Here is a 26,315-nt window from a genome sequence, read left to right on the forward strand (position 1 = left end):
GCCATCGCCAGCCACATGCACCTCAAGTGCAAGTGCCATGGGCTCTCGGGCAGCTGTGAGGTGAAGACCTGCTGGTGGTCGCAGCCCGACTTCCGTGCCATTGGTGACTTCCTCAAGGACAAGTATGACAGCGCCTCGGAGATGGTGGTGGAGAAGCACCGCGAGTCGCGCGGCTGGGTGGAGACCCTGCGGCCACGCTACACCTACTTCAAGGTGCCCACAGAGCGCGACCTGGTCTACTACGAGGCCTCGCCCAACTTCTGTGAGCCCAACCCCGAGACGGGATCCTTCGGCACGCGCGACCGCACCTGCAACGTGAGCTCGCACGGCATAGATGGCTGCGACCTGCTGTGCTGCGGTCGCGGCCACAACGCGCGCACCGAGCGGCGCAGGGAGAAGTGTCACTGCGTTTTCCACTGGTGCTGCTACGTGAGCTGCCAGGAGTGCGCGCGCATCTACGACGTGCACACCTGCAAGTAGTGGGCGCCGCACCGGGCTGGGGGTCTTCCCGGTGGCGGCGGGGGGACTCCTCCATGGATGGGGCGGGGCTCTGGGATGGAGCTCCTGGAGGGTGGCGGGGTCCTCCGTGGTAGGGCAGGGGTGAGGCTCATGAGTGGGATGGAGTTCTTCCCGACAGGTGTGGGGCCCTTCCTGGGGTGAAACTCCAGGGATGGGACTCCTGGAGGGTGGCGGGGTCCTCTCTGGGGGCGGGGCTCCAGGGGTGGGGATTTAGCCTGCCATTACCTTCCTCCCAAGACCACATGTTTCCCTCCACCTGACCTCGTCGTGTAGGGCAGTATCTCCTGGCAGAATGAGCTGTGGAGAACCTGTGGGGGGCATCTTGTCCCCTTACCCTTCCCACTAAGGTATGAGGCCCCTCCTACAACGATTCAGGTGCCTGGAGGCCTGTGGCACTCCTTCCTCAGTCTGATACCTGCCAACGCTCTCAACCAGGAACCCTATCAGGGAGAGCCCTTGCTGCGCAGAACCGCAAGAACCACCTGGGCTTGGGTGAAGGAGACAGGGCCTGACGGCAGTAGGCTGAGAAAAGGCCTGGAACACGAGGCCTGGCTCTGTCCTGGCTGCCCTGTGCTGGGCATCAGACACCCAGGCCCCGGCAAGGTGCCGCTCAGCCTGGTCTGCTGTGCCTTCTACTTTGCAGCTGACAGAAACTCCTGCGCCTGGCTCTCCCTCCTCCCTGTCTTCACATTCCCACTTGCACCCCATCGCATCCACAGAAGAGGAGCAAAACCTGCTGTTCCAGTCTTGCTGTTGCCTCCCTCTTGGCCTAGCACCTCTCTCCACCTCCCTCATTCACAGCCCCTTGTAAGCGGAAGGCAAGAAGGGAGCCACTGGCCTGTACTGCTGTCCAGGTCGTACTCAGCTCCATACCCTGCCTTGGAGCCTCACTTTGGGTTGGGTTGTTTGGGAGATTGGGAGTCGGGGGGTGATCCCACACTGGTGCTGCAGACAAAGGACCCAAAGACCCCAGAGGACTGGTCTCCTTCCCAGCCCCTCATAGCCAGGACGGACCCCCAGGTCCTGCTGCTGTGGCTATGGTACATCAGACCTACCCGCCACTGGCCACTGTTGTGGAGCCTCTGGTTGGCCGCTTGACTTGGCTCTGCTCACGTCTGACTCATCCATCCTGTCTGGGAATGAGTGAGACTGATGGACCTCTCAACCAATGCCCACAGGGGCTTCCTGCCAGGTGCTGCCATGCCAAGACCTCTCCTCCTCAGCCTCTGCCACTGTGAAATGTTGCCCAGCCCCCTGTCCCCGAGGCCCTACCCTCCAGGCAGGGGGAAGAGACAGTTGGGGCGGGGGGTGGGGAGGACAAGCTGCACGGCTCGCTAGGGATATGACCTTCCTCTGCCTTGAATTTTGCATTTTTGGTTTTAATTTTATTTCCAATGCTGCTATATCCACCATACATAGGAACTAGACAAACAGATGTGTTATTGTTGTTTTCTTTTTCTTTCTATGAAAGAAATTATTTTAGTCATAGCTTGTGAGTTTCAAACTATGGGGAAAGTAAAAACAAACAAACAAAAACGAAAAGAAGAAACAACCAAACAAACCTGTGGATTGTGCTGGATTTTTGGTGGTGGGTCAGCAAGGCATGGGGCCTGGATTGGTTGTGACCCTCTGGGAGGGGCCACGATGGGAGGTGGGGTGGGCATGCTTAGCTCAGAGACTCCTGGGGCCTCTGCAATAGCCTCCAGAGCCAGAATTCCAGGGGAAGGAAGAAGGATGGCCACTCCAAAGAAAGGAGGAAGCAGCCAGTGGTCTTGAAGTCTGGGGCGGGGTAGACTAGAGACCAGGGCAGAAGACCCCAGTGGAAGTGCAGAGAAAGGGAAAAGGGGATGTACAGTGCAGTGAGCAGGGGACCATGGCAGCCCCAGGGGGGAGACCCCATGCAAGTCAGTGGTGCAGCAGGACATCCACCAAGTCAGCTGAAAGCCACTTCCCCAGACATCCACAACATGCTTCATTCAGCTGACATTTGAGCACCAGCTACGTGGCCATGCTCCCTGGGCTTGGGGACATGGCCCCTGTGTGGGGTCCCCTTCTCAGCCCACCAGGGGCATTCTAGGAGCCCAGTCTGGTTGGGAGGACGGACATGTTCCCTCAATTTGAGGCTCACCAGCCTGAAGCCTGGAAATCAGGCAGCCGCTTCTCTCTGGGCCTGGCCTCCTTCTACCTCCTGCAAAAGCCACTTTAGAAGTCCAGCTCATGCAGCTGGAATCCAGTTGGGAGGTCATGAGGGACATCCCTCACGGGCAGAGAGCTGCTGCATGAACCCAAGAACTCCCAGGGGCTCCCTCCTGCCTCTGTCCATCCTCAGGCCAGAGGCTAGAGCTGACGCTGGACCCCTGGCCTCCCCTCCACCATAAGGCATAGCTCAGGAATGCAAGTCTTGGCAGAGGTCAGCAGTCTCTCAATGTATAGTTGGCCAAATCCTGGCATCATGCTCAGAGCCTTGGGATGGGCATCTTTCCAAGGCAGACAGGGAGAGCCTCAAGGACAAACGAGGCATTCTGTTGGCAGAAGCCTCACATTGTCCCTCCATGGCTATTGCCTACATCCATCCATCCAGGGTATCTGGGGTATGCAGAGCTGGGTGGGCCTCTGAAAACTTAGGCTGCAGGAGCCAGGGGGTGAAGGAGTGGCTTTCTCAAGGCCACACCTTCATCTCTCCAAGCCAGGAGCAGGGTCCTTGCTTCTCTCTGCGTCCTTCCATGCCCCTCTCCCCACTACTACCACCACCTCTGAACGCTGCCTTGATATCCAGCCAGACCCACAAGGAGGGAGAAAGCTGAGGAGGGACAGGCTAGGACAGGTGGGGGCCGGGGGGAGATGATGCTGGAGCTGAGGGGAGGAGGCCTAGTCCCACCCACTCAAAGGTCAGGCCCAGCATAGCCACCCTGCATGAGCCATATGCTGGAAGGGAGGGGGCTGGGAACAGACAGGAGCCTCGTAATTGGGAGGCCCGTGCCTGCTGAAAGCAGAGGGAGGGAAACTCAATTCAGCTGGCTCCGTGGCTAGACATCAGGGCCACATGGTGTCCTTGAGAGTAGGGAATGAAGGGCCACCCTCTGCCAACAGAGAGTCGTGGCTGGCTGGGCAGGGGTCCTGGACAAGGCTGTGCAGACCCATCGTGGGCAAGAATGTCCATTCCACACAGAGCCCTGCACTGGGAGAGAGCTGTGGTAGGGTATGGGGAGCTGCCTGATGGATGGAGTGGGAACCCATCAAGGGAGGGAGGGAGGGAGGAGAGAAGGAAACATGGCTTCATCCCTCAAGACAGGACTCAGGGAACACCAACCCCACCACTTTACTGGCCACAGTGGTCTTTGCTGGAGGCTCCAAGCTACTGAAGACAGAGCCAGAAGAGGCCCAGTGAGGCTAAGGGACTAGAGACAGATGCAGGGCTCTGGACCCCAAAGCCCCTGCTTTCACACTCCAAATCACGCATCAGCTTCCCGGGCTGGCACCCGCAAGCCCTCACAGCCCACCAGGCAGTAGAGCCAGGTCAGACACTCCACACAGGGGTTCAGCCCTGGAGGTGGGGGGTGACAGGTGCCCCACTCGAGCTGCCTATGGGCCACATCCACAGTGCACGGACAGTACAAATGGTGCGGCACCTCTAAGTTAGGGTACGGGCAGGAGTTGCCCTAATTGGTACCTGCTGGGAACCAGGTGCCAGGGGCTCCTCAGATGAAAGGGTAGGGGAGACAGGTTGGGCAGGGGGTGGAGGCATAGCCACAAGGTCACAAGGGTGAGATGCCAAGAGAGGAAGCAGGGACAGAGCCGGGCCTCCTTAAGGGAGCAGAGCCCAGATACCCAGAAACAAAAAGGAGCTACCCTGGGAGCTGATGCAGAGGTAGATTCTGCCTACCTGGTCTCAGCTCTCTACCAGGTGAAGCACCAGGCTCCCACTACCCATCACCACGGCTCCAGGACAGAGAGGGGCAGAACCCCACCAGAAGAGGCCCATAGATCCACAGGACAGGCCCCAGTAAATGGGCGAGGGGAGCTAGCAAGAGCCTGTGTGAATGAGGAGGCAAAACTCTCAACTCTCTGCTAGCCAGGAGCAAGCCCCGCCCGGGGCCTCAGTTTCCCTCTAGTGCCAGAGGAAGTGGGATGAGGGGGCTCCCCAGGGCCTCTCTGCTCCTGCCTTTTGCTGATGTGGGATCTATCCGGAGCCCCCTCTAGAGCCCAGCTGGCCCCCCTCACCTGCCAAGATCAGCATGTCCCCATGAACCCTGGCCCAGCCCCTCAGCCCCTGCCCTTTACCCTCAACTCAGAGGGAGGGCAGAACACAGGGCAGCCTGCCTGGGCCTCAGAAGCACCTCTCCAGGGAGTTTACAGCCCCTCCCGCCAGCCCTGAAGAAGGAGGAAATGGGCCTGGTGGGCCTGTTCACAGGTAGTTGAGATAGGAGAGGAATAACCATATTAAAGGCCCGGAGGTAGTAGGGCCTCACCCCACCAGGGCCCCCCTTGGCCCAGCCCCCTGCAAATCTCACACCCCCAGGGCAGCAGCTTTGAAGTCCTGGAGGGTGTGTGGCCAGCCCCCTCCTCCTGGGGCCCCCACAGGCCCTCCCCTCCCCCCTCCTCCCCATACTCCCACTTTCTGGGTCCTAGGACCTCAGTTTCCACACATTTCAAGAAAGCTCTGAAGCACCCCGTGCTGGGCCAGAACCTCCAGGGCTGGGACCCCCCCAGCAACAGGTGCAGGGCCAGCTCTGGATCACCAAGCCCGGTACAAAGGGCTGAGGACCCCTGGCCAGGTTCCCTGGTCCCACAGTGATGGCCCACACTGCCTACAGCAGAGCCTGGGCTGGATGGGCTTTAAGGCCCTGCTGGCCAGGCCTTTGCCCCTGTCCTGAGGGTCTGGTCTGGGGGACATGACACAGCCCATCCTGGGGTCTGGCCTGATGGCCTGGGGTTGCCCCAATCCCTCAGCTTTCCCCTTCAGGGGCCTACCCCCACCCCAGCCCCCTGTCCCTCCCCAAGCTGCTTGGCCCTTTTGCCTGTGACTCATTTCCCTGTTAGAAACCTGTGTCCCTTCGTGAAACCCTCTGGTTGGGACACCCAAGGACAAGGCATCCTGGCAGTCAGCAGCTTCCTCTCCAGCAGCCCCTTGGCCTCCTGGCCTGAGCAGGAACAGGACACCTTACCCGCCCACACTGCCCTCCAGCCTCCAGCCTCAAGTCCAGCTTCAGTCTGGACTGAACAGACTGAAGCTGGACTTCAGGCTTGAAGTTGTCCCTGCAGGCAACCTCCCAGGGTGATGTCCAAGGCTTGGAGGAATGAGACAGCATCCCTGCAGGGGTGGGAGTGCTGCCAGCCCTTCTGTTCATAGGCACTGACAGGTAAACTGAGACCTACTGGGTGAGGTCTCTCTCCCCAGTGTGAGTTTATGAAGGCAAAACTACCCCATTTTCTCCCTCCCTCTCCCACCATAAAGTAGGGGGACAGGAAGCAGCTAACAGAGGGTACTCCCACCTGCCACACCCCTCACCCCCCCTACTCTCTCACCTTGGCCCCAGAGATTTGGGTGATGGCCCCTTCTATATCTTCTGGGTCATCTGGGAGGGCTCCCAAGAGGAGGTGAGCATGTGGTGCTGTTTCTATGGCTCTGACATCCACAGTCTGGGCCCCTTAGGCATCCTATACTACTGAGAAGTCCGTCCCTACAGATGCCAGGACGAAGGGGGGTGCCCAGGGCACTGGGGAAGCCCTGGGGAGGGCCCCAGCCTGTGAGCCACCACTGCCTGGCCTGGCAGCTGGGACAGAAGCTAGTCAGAAGGTGCTAATTGATGTTTAGATCCAGGCTGGCTCCTCAATCACGTCTTTCTCTTTCTCTCTCCCTCTCTCTTTTTTTATTTGAGTCTCTGGAGCACACAGTAAACAGTCATTTGGCTCTCAGGGCCCTGCAAATTGGTGTTTATGGTATAAGGACCAAGAGTCGTCCACCCAAACACGGCAGGCTGGGAGGGAGGCGCTGGGCTGGTAGGGATGGCACGCCCTCCTGCCCATGGAGGCCCAGCGCTGGGAGGGCCTTCCCTCCACTCTTAAAGGAGGAGGCAGGCCTACTTCTAGCAACCCCTGATGCCTGCATCCCAGCCTGAGGTGAGGAGCCAGCTAGTTCACCCACCGGCAGTGGGCCAGCACTGGCCAGAATCCTGCCAGCTGGGCACTTGTGTGGTTGGAGGTGGCCAACACTTGAGGAATTGCCATTAATCCAGGAGGGCTTCTAGGAGGAGGTGAGTTTCTGTGAAAGAAAGGACCCTCCAAGGGGAGCTCCAAAGGTTCGTCAGCACCCTCAGATTCCCCAGGGCTCTGTGTCCAGTCACAGCTCCTGTCCAAGCTCCTCTCAGGCTTCCATCTCCTTCAACCTTCTCCAAGTTCCTATGGCAGATGTCAGGACCCTCTACACACACACCCCCTCCCAACCCCAGAGGCCATCTGCAGAACTAAAGACAGGAATGTGGGGAGGTCTAGGCCTTAATGCAAGAGGTTGAATGGTGGAATTCCAGGACAGCAATGGGAAGGTCTTGGGAGAGAAGGGGGACTTCCCAACCTGTCTGCCCCCTGCCTTACAACCAGACTGCAGAGAGGCAGGCAGGCCTATGCAGAATCTCCAGCAGGGCTCAAGAGCCCTCCCCGGCTCCTTAGCTCCCTGTGCTGCCTATAGGTTACAGGGGTTCATTTCACCTCAACTGGCTCGCCCAGCCTGTCAGCCTGCAACCTTCAGACAGGCAAAGCCGGGAGCCCTGGGGAAGGCTGTTTGATGTTTGGATTTTGGAAGGAGCCCCATAGATCACATGTGCTTCTTCCCTGAGTGTGCTCTTAGCTCCCAGGTCTGGGCCAGAGAACAGGAACCTCAGGAACAGAGGACATGGGTCGCACATCCCCAAGCTAGCCCCCTCCTCTTCTCAAGATACTTCCATGGCTCCCCAGTGCCCATGAGTTGGAGTTGGAGTGCCTCAGCCTGCACCCATCACAAACTGGTTCCACTCTGAGCTAAAGGGGGACCTCTAATCCATGGATGGATAAACTGACCTGGGCAAGACATGACTTGCCTGAGGGCATTCAGCACGTTAGTCAGGACAGAGTCTTAAGGAAAACTGAGACCTCATATATACCTTCTGGTCCCACCCACAGTTCACTCTCACCTTCCTTCACCCTTGCCTCCATCCCTCCAGTCTCAAGTCTCCCCTGGCCTCTGCTGCAGCCTTCTCACCACCTCACTGCCATAACCTTTGTGGTTCCTGTATCACTGTCCCCTGGGGACATGGAAGGTCAGTGCCAGCCATACCTCAGGGGCCCATGCAAGGCAGAGGAGAAGCTGTGTATGTGTTGCATGTGGGGGTTGGTGGTGGGGGGATCTGATGCCAAGCTGGCCCGTCCCCAGGGCTACAGGCCTCTGCAGGGGCCCTGACCAGCTCCTAGGGCTGAGCTATCTCCCCAGCTCTAGACCCAGCTCCTAACAGATCCACCCTCCCCAGCTCCAGCCCTTGTGCAGGCCAGTCTAAGTAAGCCAGATTATCAGAACACCTGAGGGGAATGCCCCTTATCTGGGAGGAGATTTGGGAGTGGTTGGGACACCTGCAATGGGCCACCCTTACAACAAGTGGCGTCAGTATCAGCTGTCTCTGCAGCGATACCAGGGGGTCCCTGTGTGCATGCCCACCATGGAGCCTCACCCCAGCTCCCATATCAGGGTCCCCAGGAGGTGGCTGTGAGGAAAGGTGTCCCAGGTCTCTGGTCACATTGCAAACAGGGAAACTGAGGCTGGGAAAGAGGCAGGCCTTGTCCCAGCCTCTCAGAGTCAACGGCACATTGAGGACAGGCAGGATCCATACACTGGGTCACCCCTGCGCTGGAAGCCCACCAGGAAGGGGCTGCATCCAGCGCAGGCAGCTCCAGCTGGGCAAGTGTCCAGGAAGGACAGGTGCTGCTTGGGACAGGATCAGGGTCAGTCTGAGGTCAGAAGTCAGCCTGGCAGCTCAGAGCTGGGTCTGGGTCTGCTCCTTGCCTGTCTCCAGAGGGCTGGTTTTCATGGATGTCCCCCATGGTATGGGGTATGGGTGGCCTCACCCAGGCTCCTGGACACCCCTGCGGGTGCAGCAACAGCTCCCTGGTCCCCAGCCCATGCCTAAGCGCCTCAGCTCCAAGTCTCCCACCCACTGGACCACTGGAGAGCTGCCCTGGCACTTCCCAGTGACCCACAGCCCTGCCAGTGCTTGTTTGGTAACTACTCCTGGGGGTTGTGGAGGTTGGAGAGTTCTAGCCTCTCAGATGGGGAGGATGGACACCCCAGCCCACAGCTGGTGTGAGGAAGCTGGTAGAGCTCCAACCCAGCACCCACCCACTCAGACTAGGAGGACAGTGTGGCCTCCTCCCCCAGACAGCTCAGCTCAGCTTGCCCCAGAGTAGCCGAGGATAACAGGTATGCTGGGGACTCAGGTGGGGGTAGTGCAGCTGGGGACACTGCAGGTGAGAAGGACACTGCAAGTGAGGAGGATGCAGGTGGGAAGGAGAGAGTACAGGTAGGGAGGATACAAATGGGGACCCTGCTGGTGTGGATGCTGCAGGTGGGGACAATACAAGGGAGCATACTACAGGTGGGGTTGCACACAGCACAGGTGGGATACCTCAGGCTAGGACACACTCACAGGTGGTTCAGACCCGCTCTCTGCCTCTCCCTGTCACACGGCCTGCCCTATGATGGACAAAAAGAGAGGAGTTTTGTTCTTGACCCCGGGTTTAGCCCCTCCCCTGGGATGACCCTCGACTGTGAGCCAGTCGGGGCTGACCCACAGGGTCCAGTTCCTGCAACCCAGCCCAAGGCTGACATGACAAGTGGGACAGGCCACCATCCACTCTGATATGCTTCCTCAGCCAGCAGGTTCAGGAACAGGTGCGACCACTTCCTATTTCCCCTATCACAGGGCTTGGGGTCCCTGAGCAGGCCCTTGGGTTGAGGGACATGAGGACACACCTGGGTCCTGGAATGGGACCAGAGGCCTCTCCAGGGTTCCCCCTGCAGCTCTCCAGCTGCAGCTCAAACCCAGCCTGGCCTGACACGCTGGCAGGCAGCAGCACCAGCCCAGCTGATACCCCAGCATGGCCAGCAGTCTCCAGCTCTGGGTCTGTCCCAGGGTCAGGTGTTCTTTTTATATTTTCCTTGTTCAGTTATGAGGAATCATTTCTCTCCAGGCCCAGAAGCAATGCTGGGCCTCCTCACACCACCTGGCCCACCTGCTCAGGCTCCCCCAGCCCTCAGCCTAGCTCTGCTGGGCCTCTGGGTCTGGACTCTGCCTGTTGCCTGATGTTCAGGCACTGGGCAGCGGTGAGACACTCAGGCCTTCTTTATTCCCATCTATGGCAGAACAAGGCCTGCTTTTGTCAGGGACTCGCCTTCCTCGGCCTATCCATGTCTCCCTCTCTAGAGCCAGGCCTTTGAAGGATCAGATCCCAGATCCTGATGTCCCTGACTTCTCATCTGGCAGGCCTCTGCCTGCCTACTGGCCTCCCTCACAGGGCACCCACCCCCTTGAGCACACCTGGGGAGCCAGGTGCCTTCCAGGGCAACCCTGGCCTGTCCTTCACAGACAGTTCTAACAAGGGGTGGTAGGAGGTAGCAGCCTGTGCAGGAAAAGGCTTGAGACACCCTCCCAGGAAGGGGACTCTCCAGGGCAGGTGCCCAGCTGGGCTTGCAGGTAGAGATGGGGTGCTGAAAAGGGCAGGGCCGGCCCACCATGACCTGGGAGCCAGAAGCAGCACCCAGCCCCCCAGGCTGGACTCAGGACCTGGCACAAACAGGCTGGTGTCCCCAGAGCCAGGCTGCCCTCACTCGGTGGGGACAGCAAGCCACTTCAGAGCCTCAGGATCCCTGAGGGATTTTCACTCTCTTGGAGAGACCAGAGTGGGGATCATGGAGCTGCACCCCAATGTGGGGTGGCAGGTGTGAGGCCAGCCCTCTGGGGTATGAGGCAGGGTGCACGCGGGCAGACCCTGGCAGCAGATGCTGGGACACCGTGATGCCTTTGGCTGGGCTTTTTAATTAACCTTGGCCACTCTGAAGGGCCCCAATTAAATGGAGAATGTGATGGCAGAGTGGGGTCAGGCAGAGAGATGAGTTTTAATTAAAGCACAGAAGGTTCCCAGCCAGGGTAGCAGTTGCCTAGGCAGGAGCGCCCCCGCCTGACCGCCTTTGCTCCAATCTTGCTCCAAAGGATGATGGCACACCTCAGATGGCAAGAGTGAGCACTGCCTGCCCTTGGCCTGGCAGGACACAGCATGGTGCCTGCAGAGCCTGTGACCTCTTATCCAGTCTGTGTGGCCCAAGATCAGGCAGCTCCTCTCTGAGCCACTGTCCCCTGCTGGCTGCCCCCCTGCTCTCCTTCCCATCTGTGAGCATCTATGGTGTGTCCACTGCAAAGGACCTGCTGGGTGGTGGAGGATAGACAAAAACAATGAAACAAATGTATTAAATACTTTCATGTGCAATGGAGGAGAGTGGAGTGAAGGGCTGAGAGAAGCAGGGAGGGCTGCTTCAAATGGATAGGGGGTACGGAGGAGCACCTCCTTCCTCGGAAGGAGGAAGGAAGGAGGGAGCGAGCTCACCTGGATGGGAGCAGTCAGTGCGAAGGCCCCGGGACAGGACCCTGGGCACAGCTGAGCTGCCTGATACCTGCAAATTAGAACGAGAGGGGGCCAGACGGCAGAAGGCCGTGGGCATGGGGGGCTTTCAGCTTCACTTAGGGGGACAGGGACCACATGCAGCTTCTGAGCAGGGCCACTTGCCAGGTGCCAGGAACCAGGGTGCCTGAGCCCTCCATAACCCAGACCCCAATCTGCTTGTTGTCCAGGCTCCCTAGCCTTGCTCAGTGGGATGGCAAGCAAGATGCTCATGAGTCCTTGAGAGATTCTGTGAATCCTGACTCCTTCTTCTGAGGATAATCCACACCTGGGCCTGGGCCTGGAGCTGGCTGGGGGAGGCGGTGGCAGGCAGGCACATGAGCCCGCCCCCACAGCTGCCCATCTTTCTTCAGGGCAGTTTTGCAATAACTGCAGCTACAGAGACATTCTCCACACCTGGCTTCCTCCAGACACGGGGCTTTGGGAGCGATGAGTGAAGGAAGCAGGGTGAGGGAGTGTCTTTCAGTATCAGCACGGACTGCCTCCAGTCCTTCCCCTAGTCCTGCTGAGGGCTGCAGGACAGGGGGCACCTGGGAAGGGACTGGTCTGACCCCAAGACCCAGAACCACTTCAAGGTGTGGCGGTCACAGCAGAGGACACATGCCCAGTGGGGGACACATACCCAGCTGGGCAGGCTAGGTGGCCACTTGCTAGAAGTCGGCCACCCTCAGGCTGATGTGTGCAGATACCACCTGGACAGGCAAGTGAAAGGAAAGAGGGGTGTCTAAGGGGCCCCCATCCTTTCAGCCCCAGGAACCAGCCCACATGAGGCCCTGGGGAGGCCATGACAAACTTCCACAAACGTGGTGGCTAAAAACAGAAATTTATTCTCTCCAAGATTTGGAGGCCAGAGCTCTGAGATCAATGTGTAGGTAGAGTGTGCATCCTCTAGAGACTCTAGGGGCAGATCCTTCCTGCTTCTTCCAGCTCCTGATGCCCCAGGCGTCTCTTGGCTTATGGCTGCATCACCCTAATCTCTGCCTCTGTTGTCACGTGGCCATCTCCCCTTGTCTGTGTCTCAAATCTCCTTATAAAGACACTTGTCATTGGATTCAGGGCCCGCCCTAATCCAGGGTCATCTCATCTCAAGATTCTCAACTAATTACAACTGCAAAGATACCATTTCCAGACAAGATCCCGTTCGGAGATTCTGGATGGGTGTGATGTTGGGGGTCGCAATTCTAACCCCCTGCAAAGCCTGTGGTGTAAACCCAGGCACTGCCGCTGTCTGGCTGCACCTCACGCAAGACTTCATGCCAGTACATGTCACCAAGATGCCGCTAGGTCCTAACCCCCAAGAAGGTGGCATATATAAGGACTGTCATTTTAAGCCACTAAGGTTTGTGGAACTTGTGGAACTAGTCACCAGACCGCAGAACGGGCGGGGACCAACTTTTCCCTTTCCTAGGGTTTTTGGAACCCTGAATTCATTAGATGCCTCCCAGGCCAGGTGGAGTCCCTCCCTCCTGCTGTCCTCTGTCCGGGGATCGAAAGGGGAGAAGGGCCCCCAGAGAGAGGCACAGACACCAGCCCCCTCAAACCTAGGGGTGAGTCCCAAGAGAACAGCTTGGTCCAGGTGGAGACTAGTGTTGCATGCCCCCCCACAATCTGTGTCTCCCTACCCCCAGACCCATGAGGGCCCCACTCTTCCTCCCTCCCCTGCCCACCACCTTGCTGGGTGCTGTGGCTCCACACCCTGGTCAGCCTGGTCCTGGTGGCCTCCTCTGCTGGCTCCCTGGCCTCCAGCCCCTCCCTGGCCACACAGCAGGAACCACCAGGGAAAGCCCCTGAGTCACTGGGGCTCTTCCTCAAATTCCAGTGCAGACATCTCTGCTGGCCACCTGCGCTGCAGCCTGTCTTACATATCCCCAAGTGGGGCCTCTCTCCCACCCCTACTGACCTCCTCCAGAGGTTAGAGCAGAGAGGCTATGTAGGCACCAGGGACCCCCTAGCAGGCTGGTGAAGCCCATGGGCTCCTTCTCAGAACAAGGTTTTATTACTGCCTAAAATAAATGATGCACCATCACAAAAGAAACAGATCCAGTTATCAAAAGCTTTAAGACTTTTGTGGCATGTGACTTCAGGGGCAACAGGTTTCCATTACCTTGACAAGGGTGATGGCTTCCAAGACGTTCTAAGTGTGGTTAGAACTTTCCAGACCACACACCACCAGTGTGTCCTTCTAACTGCGTTCACCTCCATAAAGCCAGAAGATATGGAAGTGAAGCGTTGTGCAGAAGGGGGCACGGCATGCAGCATTGTCACCAGCACCAGAGATGAAAAGGCTGGCTGCAGGCTGACAACCTCTGTAATTTCAGTTGAGCAGGGAACAGAAACAAGATTTCATGGTTCCTGCAACAGCTATGACACGACATGAAAATGTCTTGAGGTTTCTGTTGCTGATGTCATAGGTCCAGCACATACTGCTGTTTGGGAATGTCACCTATATTCAAAATGGGAGGAAAAGCTAAATGTTAGTCAGAGGGTCCTAAAAACAAAGATGTGCTTTTTGGCACCCCTGTGCGAGGCTCACTGAGCGGGGCTCCCTGTACGCGCCTTACCTGTTGTCTGCCCAGGCATGGAGTGAGGCCAAAAACCAGGTGAGAAACATCCTTGCCCAGTGGAGCTGGCCTTCCAGGGAGGACCATGGTGCCCAGGAGAGCTGAGGTGAGCGTGCAGGAACAGCCCATTCCCAGACAGTGCCCCAGGCAAAGGGAGAAAGGCCCTGGGTGGGGAATGGTCCCGGCCTGTCCCTGTGAGCTGGGCCAGAGTGAGGGGGCCATAGTGAGGATGCAGGGAGGGAGGGGCCTGCATGAGATGGGGAAACTGAGGCAGGAGCAGGTATGCTCAAAGGGTCCGAAGGTGAGAGAGACCCCAGAGCCAGCCCTCTCACATGTGTGGAACTGGGCTATGGGGGTCCTCACACTGCCCCTTGACCGCTGTGTGGCTCTGGGTGAGCCCACCCCTGTGCCAACCACAGGCTTCCCACATGACCTGGCAACCCCCAGACTCCAGCCCAGGCCCAGGACAAGGGGCAGAGCTGCCCAGGGGTGGGGCAGGAAAATGGACATGGAGGGTGTGTAAGTCCCCTCCTGGGATCCACACCATCAGAATAGCTGTAATAATCCCTGCACCTGCACCAGGAGGGACATGTAGGAGGGTGGGCTTGGAGAGTGCGCCTAGAGAAGAAGGGATCTGAGCTGAGCAGAGGGAAGGGTGCGGCCCTCTCCACACCCCACCTCTATCTGGACAGAAGCCTATCTCAGGGTCTCCTCTGGGCTCAGGAAATCTATAGAGGCCAGCCCAACAGAGCCAGGAGCAGGTAGGGGAGTGCAAATAGGCAGAGGACCCCCATCCCCACCCCACCCCCATCCAAGAAACTCTTTAAGAGGATAAAGTTCTACACTTACGTCCTGGACGTTGAGTGCCTTCACAAGTAGTGAGCTCCCCATCACCGGAGGAGTCCAAGATAATGTTGCAGCCTGCAGATGTACTGAAGCTCCAATGTCTCCAGAGGCAGGGTAGGGCCAGAGGAATAATGAAGGTGCTGGCAACAGGCTTTCTGGAGTCCCAGTTCCAGGGGCTCAATCCTAGCTGTGTGACCTTGGGTGGGCTTGCAACCTCTCTGACTGCCAATAACCTGGCACAAACGCTGTCCACCTCACAGGTGCCACACACAGAAGCTGCATGAGGTACCTGCCAGGCCTGGGGTCTTGGCATTTCCTATTCCCTCTCTCTCCTGCCTCTGCCCCTTTGCTCTTGCTGGTACTTCTGTCCCTCTAGCCACCTTCCCCAGGGGGCCTTCTTATTCAGCATCCTTGTGTCTGACCTTGTATTTGGACTCAGGGACCCCCAGAGGGGAGGAACTTGACGCCAGACCCCAGGCAGGCCCCTGGCGTGGGTCAAGGTGAAGGTGAGGATCTGGGCTGGGGACTCTGAACCTGACAATGGAGGTGGCCATGGATGTTGGCAAGCCCTCTAGCCAGCTCACCTCGCCCCCTCCTGGCCAAAGCTGGGTAGGCACCCTGTTCTGTCCATCCCGTGTTTCCATCGCTTGGACTCCAGGGAAGGGGGCAGGGAGGTCCTGGTGGGCACTGGGGCCTCACTCTCCCTAGGCAACTGCCTGACACCTCCTGGCTCTCTAACAGGTCTCCTGCCAAGGGCAGGGATCCTTCCCCTGAGGTGCCCACCATGGGCCTCCCATACCTGTCTGGCCTGAAGATGCCTCCTTTTCCCAAGGGAGGGGGGGCACCAAACCAGGAGAACAGAATCAGGAGGAAGGTAAATTCAGTAACCTGGGGATTACACAGGAATCCATCTTATTTTTTAAACTGTGCGTGTATCTTTCACATGCTCCTTCCTGTCTATATATATATATATATTTTTTTTTTTTTTAAAGGAAGCTCTGAGGACACAATAATCATTTGCAGACAGTCAGCTGTGGGTCAGTTCTCTGGGGGTAGAGAGCCAGCACCACCAGAAGGTTCTGTGCCCCTCTCTGGAGATATAAACCCCTGAAGGCACTTTGAGTGAGCATTATGATGTGTTTACAGCATTGGGGGGGGCAGCAGCTGAGGTGCAGAGCACAGGCTGGGTCTTCCATAGATAGTGAGGTCTGCGGGAGGCTGGGTCTCGAGACAGGGGACTGGTAGGGTCTGGCTAACAGGGCCTAGGGCCCTCAGCCTCTCAGGAGAAGAGGTCATCAGTGTTTGGGGCAGGAGGGCTGCCCTGGGTGTGTGTGTGTGTGGCTGGGCAGCCCTGGGGAGGGCTGGTGAGGTCCTAGCCACCCCAGCCCAGTAAGGAGGCCCTGCCCAAGAGGAGTGGGTAGGTGAGGGGGGGGCAGAGAAATGACAGGAGCCTGCCGGCATACTGCACAACACCTCAAGGCTTTTCTCTGCTGGGCAGGCTCCTGGGCCAAGACCCAGGTGATGGCCTGCTTTGCGCCCTCCACAACATGCAGGGCACTTGGGGAAGAGGGCCCCAGCAATCTCACCAATGACTCTTGATTTGGGGACCCTTCACAGCAGCAGGAGTGTAGTGGGGAAGAGAGTTCAAGTAGCACAGGGGTGGAGGGATGGTGCGGGACTGGGGGTTGGCGGGGGGCCACAGTCAGACCCTCAGCCGGGAGAACGTGCAGAGGGACCACGACAGGCCCCCTCTCCCTTCTGATCAGCTCAGGGAGGCTTCCCAGAGGAGAGGGCTCCCCCGTCTGTCACCTGGAACCCGCCTCGGTGGCTACCTCGGGGGAGCGCTGTTCCCTGCCCAGCTTGGCTCCCGGCTCCGCCCGTGCTACTAGACGCCAGCTTTATTTGATCTTGGGTCTTGCTTCTTCAGGTCGGCTCCTCGGGCGCGCATGGGGCTGCGTGGGTCACTGCAGTCACCCGAGCTGAGGCTGGGGAGGGGAGCTGGCACCTGGGCAGCGCCCTCCCGGGACCGCAGGGCCCACCCGGGACTCAACCTCTGCATCTGCGAAACGGACGCGAGAGCTCCCCCCACGGCCGACCACTGAGAGGCGCGCGCAGGCGCAGCCGTACTCTGCCGGGGCTGAGGGAGAGGGGGGGCTGGGGGCGGGGGGAAGGAGGGGTGCGCGCAAGCGCAGCGGTGAGAAAGGAGTCGTCCCTGAGCCCCGCGCCTGTCCGCGCTCCCGTCCCCACCGCCCGCCCAGAGTCTGCGTGTGCACGCCGCAGCGGGGGAGTGGGCGGGACTGCGGGCGGGACCGCCCCGTTCCCCAGCGTCCCCCGCGGCAGCAGGCACTGACGTGGCTGCCGTCAGAGCCGCCATCTTGTGGGAGCGAAACCAACGCCTGCCTCCGAGCAGCAGCTGCGCCGCGGCCGCCGAGGGTGAGGCTGGGCCCGGGCCGAGGGGGGGGCGGGGGCTGAGTTAAGGCCCGGCGTGAGGCTGGGCCGGGGCGGTGAGAGCCAAGACGGGTCCGAGGTGAAGCCGGGCCGGGCGAGGGGCGAGTTGAGGCCGGGCCGTGGGTCGAGGCGGGGAGCCGAAGTGAGGTAGGTAGAGGCGGGGAGCCGAGGCCCGGCAGGGTCCAGGGTCGAATAGAGGCCGGGGGCTGAGGAGAGGCTGGGCCGGTCTGGGGGTTGAACCCGGGCCTGGGACCGAGGCGGGGCGGGGCAGATTGGGTGCTGTGTGCTGGGCCAGGGGTCTAGGCTGGGATGGGGGTCGAGTAGGGGCCGAGCTGGGTCGGGAGCCGAGTCGAGGCCGGGGAGGGGGTTGGTCGCGCAACCCTCTCCTCAAGCCCCCCAGAGCCGCCGGGGCGGGCGCCGGAAGTCCGGCCCGCAACGCGGGCTCTCCAGGAAGCCTCGCTTCCTGCTCCGCCTGCGAGGCCTCCTGCCTCGGGGTCGCGAGGACCAGGAAACTGAGGCCCGCAGCCCGGGACGCGGCCAAGGTCACACGATGGCCAGGGTTTGAGCCCAGTTCCTGTCTGTTCCGAGCACGGAGCCGGCGAGGTGGGGCGGGGTTCGGGGTCCGGGTTCCAGGGCGGGTGCTGTGGAGCTGGGGTCTGAGTGGAAGTGCCTGCGGCCCAAGGAAGCCCCCGATGGACGCGCTGGCGGCACTGTAGGGCCCCTTTATCCAAGCTTGCTGCAACCCCGGGATTGCTTCCTGGGTGCCTTTGGCATGGATTAGAACACACTTCCGAGCTGGTGAATCTTTAACCTACGTTTGGAACGACCTGTCCAGGGTTGAGGCGGCCTCCCTAGCAGAGCGTCCTAAAGCTTTCTTGTTGCCCAGTCCAGGTGGTTACGGGAGGTAAAACGGTAGCTTTGTTAATAAGGCTTGGCAATTATAAAGTCCTTAAAATATTAGCTAATCAACTGAGCACTTTGGAGCTCCTCAAAACACCAAGTTGCTGTTTTAAATGAATCGAGCAAAAATGCACAAGAAATCATTGGCAGGAGACAGAGGCAATTCGGACGATTTGGGGAGGCCCCGGAAGTCACTGTTGAGAGCTGTGTAGTTGATGTAGTTGTAGCTGATGTAGTTGGTGTTAGAGTAGTCAGCTCTAGTTCTTGTTTCAGAACTGGTGGTCAGCGTTTTTTTCTGCTGGGTGTTTGCGTGGTTGCTCCTACATTTCTGGCAGTGTGTGTGTGTGTGTGTCTGTCTGTCTGTCTCTGAAGGAGTGTGAGATGCCATGGCGCATGCTGTGTGTGGTGTTCTTGGAGTTTTCAGAAACTCAAGAGTAGCCAGAACTGGAAGAACTTTGAATGCGTGGTGTTGTTAGCTGGGTCCAAAATTATGAAGAATTGAGTGTGTATGTGTTTTTCACAAATTTGGCCACTTTGTTAGAGTGTGCCATAAAGGTTTTCTCTAGTTAACGGGTAGAATGTAGTGTGCCTGTTCACTGGGCATGTCCTGTTGAAAACAGATCCTTGTCACTTGGGCATTAGAAACCTGCTGTTTCCCGTGAGGGCTAACTTCAGATACAGGTATTCAAAATTGCTACTTCAGAAAGATTTAAAATAGTTGGTTTGGATAATAGCTGACTCACATGCTGTCTGCTCATCATTGTAAGAAAGTTAGTAGAAAGCAAAAACTGGTTCTGTGCTTCTCACAGTTCTGGTTTTTAAATCATGTGGTTTAGCTATTTGCTTTGCCTCTTGCACAATGTGAAGAGGGCGTTCAGACCTGCTAAGCCACCTCTACCAGAGATCAGACAGGGTTTGAAACTACAGGAAGGTACACCTGGACTTTTCTGTTTACTTTAGTAGAATTCAGTATGGACCATCAGCCACTGAGGTGATCTCCAGGATCGAATGGCTGTAGGAATAAATCTAACATAGGGGAAAAACCCTTGTGCAAGTTCATAAATAGTATATTAACTTGGTTTGAGAGAGTTAAATCAGTTTCCTTCACATTCTTCAAATTCAATGTTGCCTTGAGATATATGAATTTAAATCTGCTCTTGATCACAGTTCAGGCTCACCAAGCATTTCTGCAGCCTTCCTGAGGGTTGTGATCACTTACCGAGCTGGTGTTCAGACCCAGCTAGCCTGTGCTTGCCATAGCATTTATGACTGGTCTCTGTACACGTTGTCCCATAGATATTCTCCCCTTTGACCTTCCAACCTTCGTAGGATTAGGAGAAAGAAGGAAATAAAATGCACATCTGTCAGAGGTGGTTGGGAAAGAAACATGAAAAATTCCTTTCAGTTGGGATCTTAACATTAAATAAGAACTTACCTCTTTTGTGGTCTGTCTGCTCGTCATTGGTGTGGATGGTGTTAGAGATGTCCTCCCAGCACCATCTGAAGTGGTCTTTTGGAAATGTTCTTGACCTAATAGTGGGTTGGGTGTAACACTTCCTACTGGCAGGTAAAGGAGGGCTTGGGAATGTGCGAGTGTGAAAGAATAGGGGGTGAGGTTAATTTCAGAGTGTGAGCCAGGGAGAGGGGAATACTTCATCCTTAGGTTCTTATCCTCTCATGATTGTTATAAAGTCTTTAAAATATAGTATCTGTTATAGCTATACAGCTCTATCACTATTCTGGAAGGTAGTTCAACATTCTCAGATGGTTCAGATGGCCTGATTAGCTAGAAAAAATGTGGCAGAATTTAACACAAAAACATCAAAGCTCCTTATTCCTAGGAGAATCTGTTAGGCCCTCACCCAGTTCTTTCAGCCAAGCTTCCTTATATGAGTGGGAAGAAACGGTGAAGCTATCTGTTGCAGGGACTAACCTCCATATTCCTAACAAACCCATGTTTCCTGGGTTTTGCATACATCGGAGACAAGAGCTTGGCAGCCTGTCATCACATAGAAAGGGAAGAGTGGGCCTTATCACTCACTGAAAAGAAGAGACAGAAAAAAAGCATACAAGACAGGCAGATTTTACACACATAGCATTCGGGAGCGATTCTCTTTAGGAGGCAAACATTTTTACACACCTGAGGCTACAGGGGTAACTGTTAGTATACATTATAAATTAACAGAAGCCCCAGTTATGATCCATGCACATTTTCAGAAGTTAGAGATGTACAGTATATTTTAGAAACATTAATTAATGTTTAATCAGAATTTAGTAAGTTTTGCTCCTCAGAGGGATGCTAGCAAGCTAGAAGAGTTTGTCTCCAAAGAGCAAGTCATATGTAAAATAGCCAACATCTTTCAGTTTGTATTGTACATCAAATTATTTTTGCAGTGATGTATGTGGGAGCTAAACAGAAAGCTTAATAGTACTAGGTCTCTGAGGTCCTGGAAATTTTTAACGTGAAGTTTTTAAGTGTCCTATCAGTTTGACTTAGGGACAGATGGCCAAGAAAGCAGTTTCAAGATTCTGTCTAGACTTATATGTGAAGAGTAGGAACGAAGGCAAAGTTAGATGTGCCTGTGTTTTGATCACAGGTTTCAGAATAAAGGATGTCTTTAAAAATTGCTGTTAAGAGTGTGTTTTCCTGTCAAGTATTCTATCATCTGTAGATGAGCATGCAGTTCCTAACTGATTGAATCTATTAATTTATATTTAAAATACTGTATCTTTTGTCAATTTTGGTGATGTAACTTTGCTTAAAATAGCTTTTAGCATTTCTCTTTTGTCAAAGTGATATGAGATCTTGCAGATTCCTGGGGAGATCACTGAAAATATATTTTAAGTCACTGGTTGCATGTACCTGAGGGCAGGTTTAGGAAGCAGATTGTGTACACACCTCTCCTGTGGTATTGAACTTTGCTGAGATGGACGTGTTTGCCCTGAGTAGTTATCTGTGTCTCTACAGCCCAGATTTCCTCCTCACTGGAATGTCAAAGGAGTGTTCAGATTCCATCACACTCATGTATACTTTTAAACCAGTATGAAATTCATCATTGAGTTGATAGGGTTTTTTTTCTGACAAACTAATTTTTCAGAAAAGCATATGTGTATGATTAATCTTTCTACTTTTTCATACTTAAGGCCCTGATAAATGTTCTTTTATGATTCTTTTCTCCTCTTCTTGACAGTGAATCTCTTGGGTACCCAGGGAGGTGGCCAGTAGAGAAAAAGACAGGTGGAGATAGAGAGATGGGTGGAGGAAGGTGCGTGAGTTCTGGGCAGAGGAGTACTCACTGGCAAAGTATAAGGCTGGTTGGAGACGCAGGGCCATGGCAGTGAATGGAATGGAAAAGCAGGCCAACAGGACACAGTAAAAGGAGTGGGCACTGAGTCAGACCTATCAGGAGGATAGGGGAGGAGGTGCGATTTGAGTAGAGGTATAAGGGAGTGGGGGTCCTGTGGGTCTTTGGGAGAAACAAGAAGCTTCTCCCAGGCAGGGGAACAGTAAGTGCAAAGGCCCTTAGGTGGGAGTGCACTTAGTGGTTTTGGAGACCTGCCAGGAGCACAAGAAAGGAGAGAAGCCTGCTGGTGTGTACCAGTGGTCCTTTGAGGGATAGCCCCACAGAAAGGGTATTTTGGGAACTTGTGGGAGGATTTTGGGCTCTGCCAATGGTGAGAGGCAATACTGATGTTTAGTACGTTTAACAGCAAGAATGCATTCAGCATGACTTTCATATAGGTGAAAAATCTGTTTATATCTTAAACCTAATTCTGTTTATGTATGGAGTCAACGTGTGTGTGTGTGTGTGTGTGTGTGTGTGTGTGTTTGGTTTTAGTAGATGTTCTGAATTTTCTAGGAAAGAAACTACCTGGTAAATTAAGGGTGATTGTATTTTGTTCTTTGCAGAACTTTACGAAGAGTTGTTCTCTGTTTCCGGTGGTGGGACATTTCATGGACACAGCAGGTTCTGAGTATCTGAGATGCTGGTGTATTTGTGGCAGTCTTCATTAGGTGGTTCTCTGACTACCTCCCTTGAACTTGTAGTGTGGTCATGACCAATACTGAAGGTCATGTGTTATATGACACCATCTTTCATTTCCGTGTTACATTTTAGTTGGGGCAACATGGGTTTTTTGCAGTCTGGTGTGTATGTTGGTTGTATTGTCTGCTAGTTTCCTTTCTGGATGGCAGGGGTGGTGCTGCGAAATGCCATGGGGGTGTTGGCTCTGATCTTCTTAAAGAGCCTGACTTAGTCTGACCTTTCCTAACAGGACCCTCTTGCTGGCATTGAGAACACCTTGCAGAGTGGAAGCTACAGGCTTTGGGAGTGCCAGAGGAGAGATGAGGTGCCTGGGACCAGGTGGATAGTGATGGGGAAGCACCTTTTCAAAGGGAGAGGTGATGGGACTTGCCAGTAAAGTAAACAGATTTGAGGATGAGAGGGACAGAGAGAGGAATTGTGAGTGTCTCTGGGGTTTGGGTCTGAAGAACTGGGAGGAAGTTGCAGAGAGTTAAAGTGGGAAAGAGTGGGTCCTTTATATTTGAGGATTAGATTTTGATGGGAAACCCATGTGTTAAGGGGGTAGTAGAAGAGACGTCTGGAGGTGAGAGGAAGCCTCAACTGGGGTCCCATGTAGGGGACTGCATTCCTCTGGGAGTGAATGGCTGGATAGGGGCAGTACTAGGGAGTGAAAGTGCAAGACACTGAGTGTGATGGGACTGCTGGTCACCTGAGGCGGGTGATGGGGACTGCTGGGAGGTTTTAAGCAGAGGATGGCAGGATTTCATATGAATGAAATTTCCCTGAGTCCAGGGCTGTCCAGGGTTTGAAATGTGAGCAGAGGTAGGAAGAGGCCTATTGAGAGGTAGCTGTGGCTGTTCAGGCCAAACAACGAGAAGTTCCCACAAGGACATTGTCCTCCCAGCCAAGACCAGCTGCTTGGAGAGTGAGGCAGAGGTTTCCCCGAGTGCTCTGAGCTGGTGCACCTCTGGGTGCTCCTAAAAAGGGTCTCAGGAGGGCAGATCTGGCAGGGGGCTTGCTTCAGAGGTAGGAGGATCTAACAGAGGCTCTCAGCCACTGCTGCACTTTGCTATTCTGTGTCTTCTGGGAAGCCCATCACTCAGAAAAAGAGGTGGGGCTGTAATTTTTTTTACATTTTGTTTTCAAAATGAAAGTTCTCTGCAGGCAAAAATCAAGTTTTAGAGATTGGTTTAATCATTTTAATCACTCACAAAGTCCCCTTGTGCTGAAAAAGCCTCAGGGGGCTGCCTGCCACTCTGAGAAGTTTGAGGAGGAAGAACTGGGCACTCTGACAGCTCATGGTTGGTTGCAGTTCCCTTTTTCTTCAAGGGTGTGGAAAGGGGTCCGAGCAACGCTAGCTTCTCCAGAGCCCCACCCTTGTGCCTGGAGAGGGTCCTATGTCTGCACCATGGGTGCAGGTGGCCTCCTTGAGAAGACACCAGAACAGAAACCATAGGGGCTTTAGCATGTTTGTGGTGATCATATAATTAAAGGAGTGACAAAAACAAACTAATGTGATATACTTCACAACAGAAATCAGAATCCTGAATTGCCTTCTCTTCCTTGTTCTCACTACTGGAACTGAAACATAGGACTGTGTTATTTGACAGGTGTGCCTGTCCTTTCTGTCAGGATCATGGGGACTGAGACTTCAGCAGCTGGAGCTGTGTGTGTGTGTGTGTGTGTGTGTGTGTGTGTGTGTGTGTGTGTGTGTGTGTGTGTGTGAGAGAGAGAGAGAGAGAGAGAGAGAGAGAGAGGGAGAGAGAGAGTCTCTGTGCTCATGTTGAAGCTTTTAGCTGCATTGAAAGGACTATAGTGTAACTGTGGATAAGTCTTTGACATTGCTTGGCCCAGAGCCTTGTTTGCCATTGAGGTGAGGTTGGAAGGATGAGCACTCTGTTCCACTTGTGTTTCACCATCTGTCAGTTGGATTCATTGAGTACTCTTGAGCTTTTGTGTGCCCAGGGCTGTGCTCATCACACAGCTACTCCTTACATGAGTGTGCTGACTGTTAGCCCCACAGTGTGTGGAGGGTATGCTGAGAACAACAAAAAGGAAAGGACTCTTCCCTGTGGAAGATGGCATCTGAACTTGGCTTCAGAGGTTGAGTGAAGGGCTCGGTGGGCATGGCATAGAAAATCAGTACGGAGAGGGGACTGGGAGCACAGCCAAGGTCAGAATATAGGCCTGAGTGACTTGCTGAGGAGTTCCAAACCAATGGTGCTCTGTTTGCCACTAGGATGGGTTGAAATACAATTCTAATTGATTTCCAAAGAACCACTGATGTGCAGAATTAGTAAGGAGTTGGTGGTCAACACTTTTCAGGGTATCTGGGTGGTTTACAGTTGCCTGTAGTTTCTCTAATCCTGCTTTGCATTTTAGTCATAAATTGCTTTGTTTCCTCCATTTTCAGTTTAATTTGTTATACATTTTAATGTTCTGAGGTTGATGCAAATTTGTTTTTGGTTTTGTTTTTTCGATCTTTTGATTTCTTTTTCCAGTAACAATTTCTTTAGACTTAAGTGTGTTTGGAGTCAGATGGAGGGTATATATGCCCTGACTTCTGGAGTAGAAGTGCCTGTTAGGGTCCATGGCACTGGCCCCACCACAGTGGGGGGCCCAGGCGCCCACCACCAGGTCTGCAGGACCTGGAAACCATTCCATCACTGTTGCCCCATCCCACGGGCTAGCATACTCAAATGGTCCTGCATAGCTACAGGGGGCCAGGAATGTAGGTTTACTCTGGAAGGCCTCAAGCCCAGGGACAGATCTGGGAGAAGAAAATACCAAGGAGCAGCCAGCGTCTGCCACCAGGATGAATGCACAGAACTGTGAGAGATGCTCCTGATGTAGCATCTGAGTGAGGCCTCAACTTGTGGGTATCATCCACTCTTTGTTTTACTCCAGTTGGGGGCCGCATGACATTTGTGTTCAGAGGTCCTAGGTGGATATTGTTTTCATTTGGGGTAGACCATCTGGTTATTTGCGCCCATCTGTAGATTTCACGTCAGTGTAAGTATCTTTGGTAATGGGCTTTGAGAACAGTTATGTTAAAAAATAGTAAAACTTTAAGACTATGAATAAGGGAGAATTGCAAAAGATAACTAAATATATTCATCAGTTAAATGCTTTGGATTTTGTAGTTATTGGTAAGTAGGATTAATTGCAGTTTCACTGTTTCCACGCTCGCCTTGTGGTTCGTATGCTTGTTCCGTTAGACAATGGACAGTGACTCTTGGATGTTCATGTTAGTGTAGACCAAGAGCTACATTCATGAATGAAACTCATTTCTTGTTGTCATTTTAAGGATTTCACCTTGAATCTTAAGCTGGCCAAGAGGGACCTAAATTGAATTTCACTGGTTGCTCCTCCTAAGAATCAGACCTGACCGGAAACCCCTTCCTTCAGCTTTGGGAGGCAACTTGCAGGGCATCTGGAGACCAGGGTTAGTGTACTAGTCTATGGATTTCTGGTACTCATCATCCTCTGGGGGTGGCGGTGGGGGGGTTGTTGGGAACGGGACTGCTGCATAGAGGCCAGGTCTAGTGCCTAATTGATTCCTGCAAAACATCCTAAAAGTTTTGTTGTGAAAAACAAAAAACAGTCTCTCATTGGAATTCACCTTTAGCAGACCAGAACTATACAGTTCTAGAATGTTTTTGCATGTTCTTTCATTTATTCTTTTTCTTTGTATTGAAAGTTCAGAGTCAGTGTAGATGAAATGGGTGGAGGTGGTCAAAAGGTACAAACTTCCGGTCATAATATAAATAAATCCTGTAATATGAGGTACAGTATGGTGACTGTAGTTTACCGTACTGTATTTATATTTGAAAGTTGCTAAGAGAGGAAATCTTAAAAGTTTTCATCACAAGGAAAAAAAGGGTGACTGTGTGAGGTGATGGGAGTTAACTAGACTTTTTGTGGTGATCATTTCCCAATAATATACACATATCAAGTCATTATTTTGTACAGCTGAAAATAATACAGTATGTCAGTTATATCTGAATAAAACTGAAAGGAAAAAAAAAGTTCAGTCAACTTAATTACATCCTTTGAGTGTCTCAGGCTGAATATTCTTCCTTCTGAGCGTGTTGTTGATTCTTACCTTCATCACAATTGTGTTAGGCCTGTGAGGTATATCTGCCTATCACTAGTATTGGCACATTCAGTATTCTTATGCTAATTTTAATGAAAAAGTTACAACACGTAACGCTCTACCCAATAGCAGAAAAATGTTAGAGCTACAGAAATGGAATGTTGGACTAATAGAGTAATGACTGAAGGCTTTATTTAGCTGATGGGGTGGAGCTACAAGTTG

At 54.2% G+C, this 26,315-nt stretch overlaps 2 protein-coding genes across 5 annotated transcripts in view; both read left to right on the forward strand.

Annotated features, from left to right (window-relative positions):
- Positions 1–26,315, forward strand: part of WNT3A (Wnt family member 3A) — a 79,668-nt gene that overhangs the window by 46,534 nt on the left and 6,819 nt on the right. For both annotated transcript variants that reach the window (XM_019937394.3, XM_073802926.1), the window contains exons 4-5: positions 1–17,057; positions 25,305–25,442. In XM_019937394.3, the coding sequence (XP_019792953.1) occupies positions 1–480 (480 nt within the window). In that variant the 3' untranslated portion in view covers positions 481–17,057; positions 25,305–25,442. The remainder of the gene's footprint in view (positions 17,058–25,304; positions 25,443–26,315) is intronic.
- Positions 16,924–26,315, forward strand: part of ARF1 (ARF GTPase 1) — an 18,166-nt gene continuing 8,774 nt past the window's right edge. The window contains exon 1 of one of the 3 annotated variants that reach the window (XM_033853717.2): positions 16,924–17,057. The gene's annotated coding sequence lies outside the window, so the exon portion shown is untranslated. Of the gene's footprint in view, positions 17,058–17,088; positions 17,220–25,306; positions 25,443–26,315 lie in introns of those variants that run through there. The other 2 variants (XM_033853719.2, XM_033853718.2) reach the window with 2 other exon arrangements.

Source organism: Tursiops truncatus, chromosome 3 (assembly GCF_011762595.2).
Source record: "Tursiops truncatus isolate mTurTru1 chromosome 3, mTurTru1.mat.Y, whole genome shotgun sequence".
NCBI classification, from domain to species: domain Eukaryota; kingdom Metazoa; phylum Chordata; class Mammalia; order Artiodactyla; family Delphinidae; genus Tursiops; species Tursiops truncatus.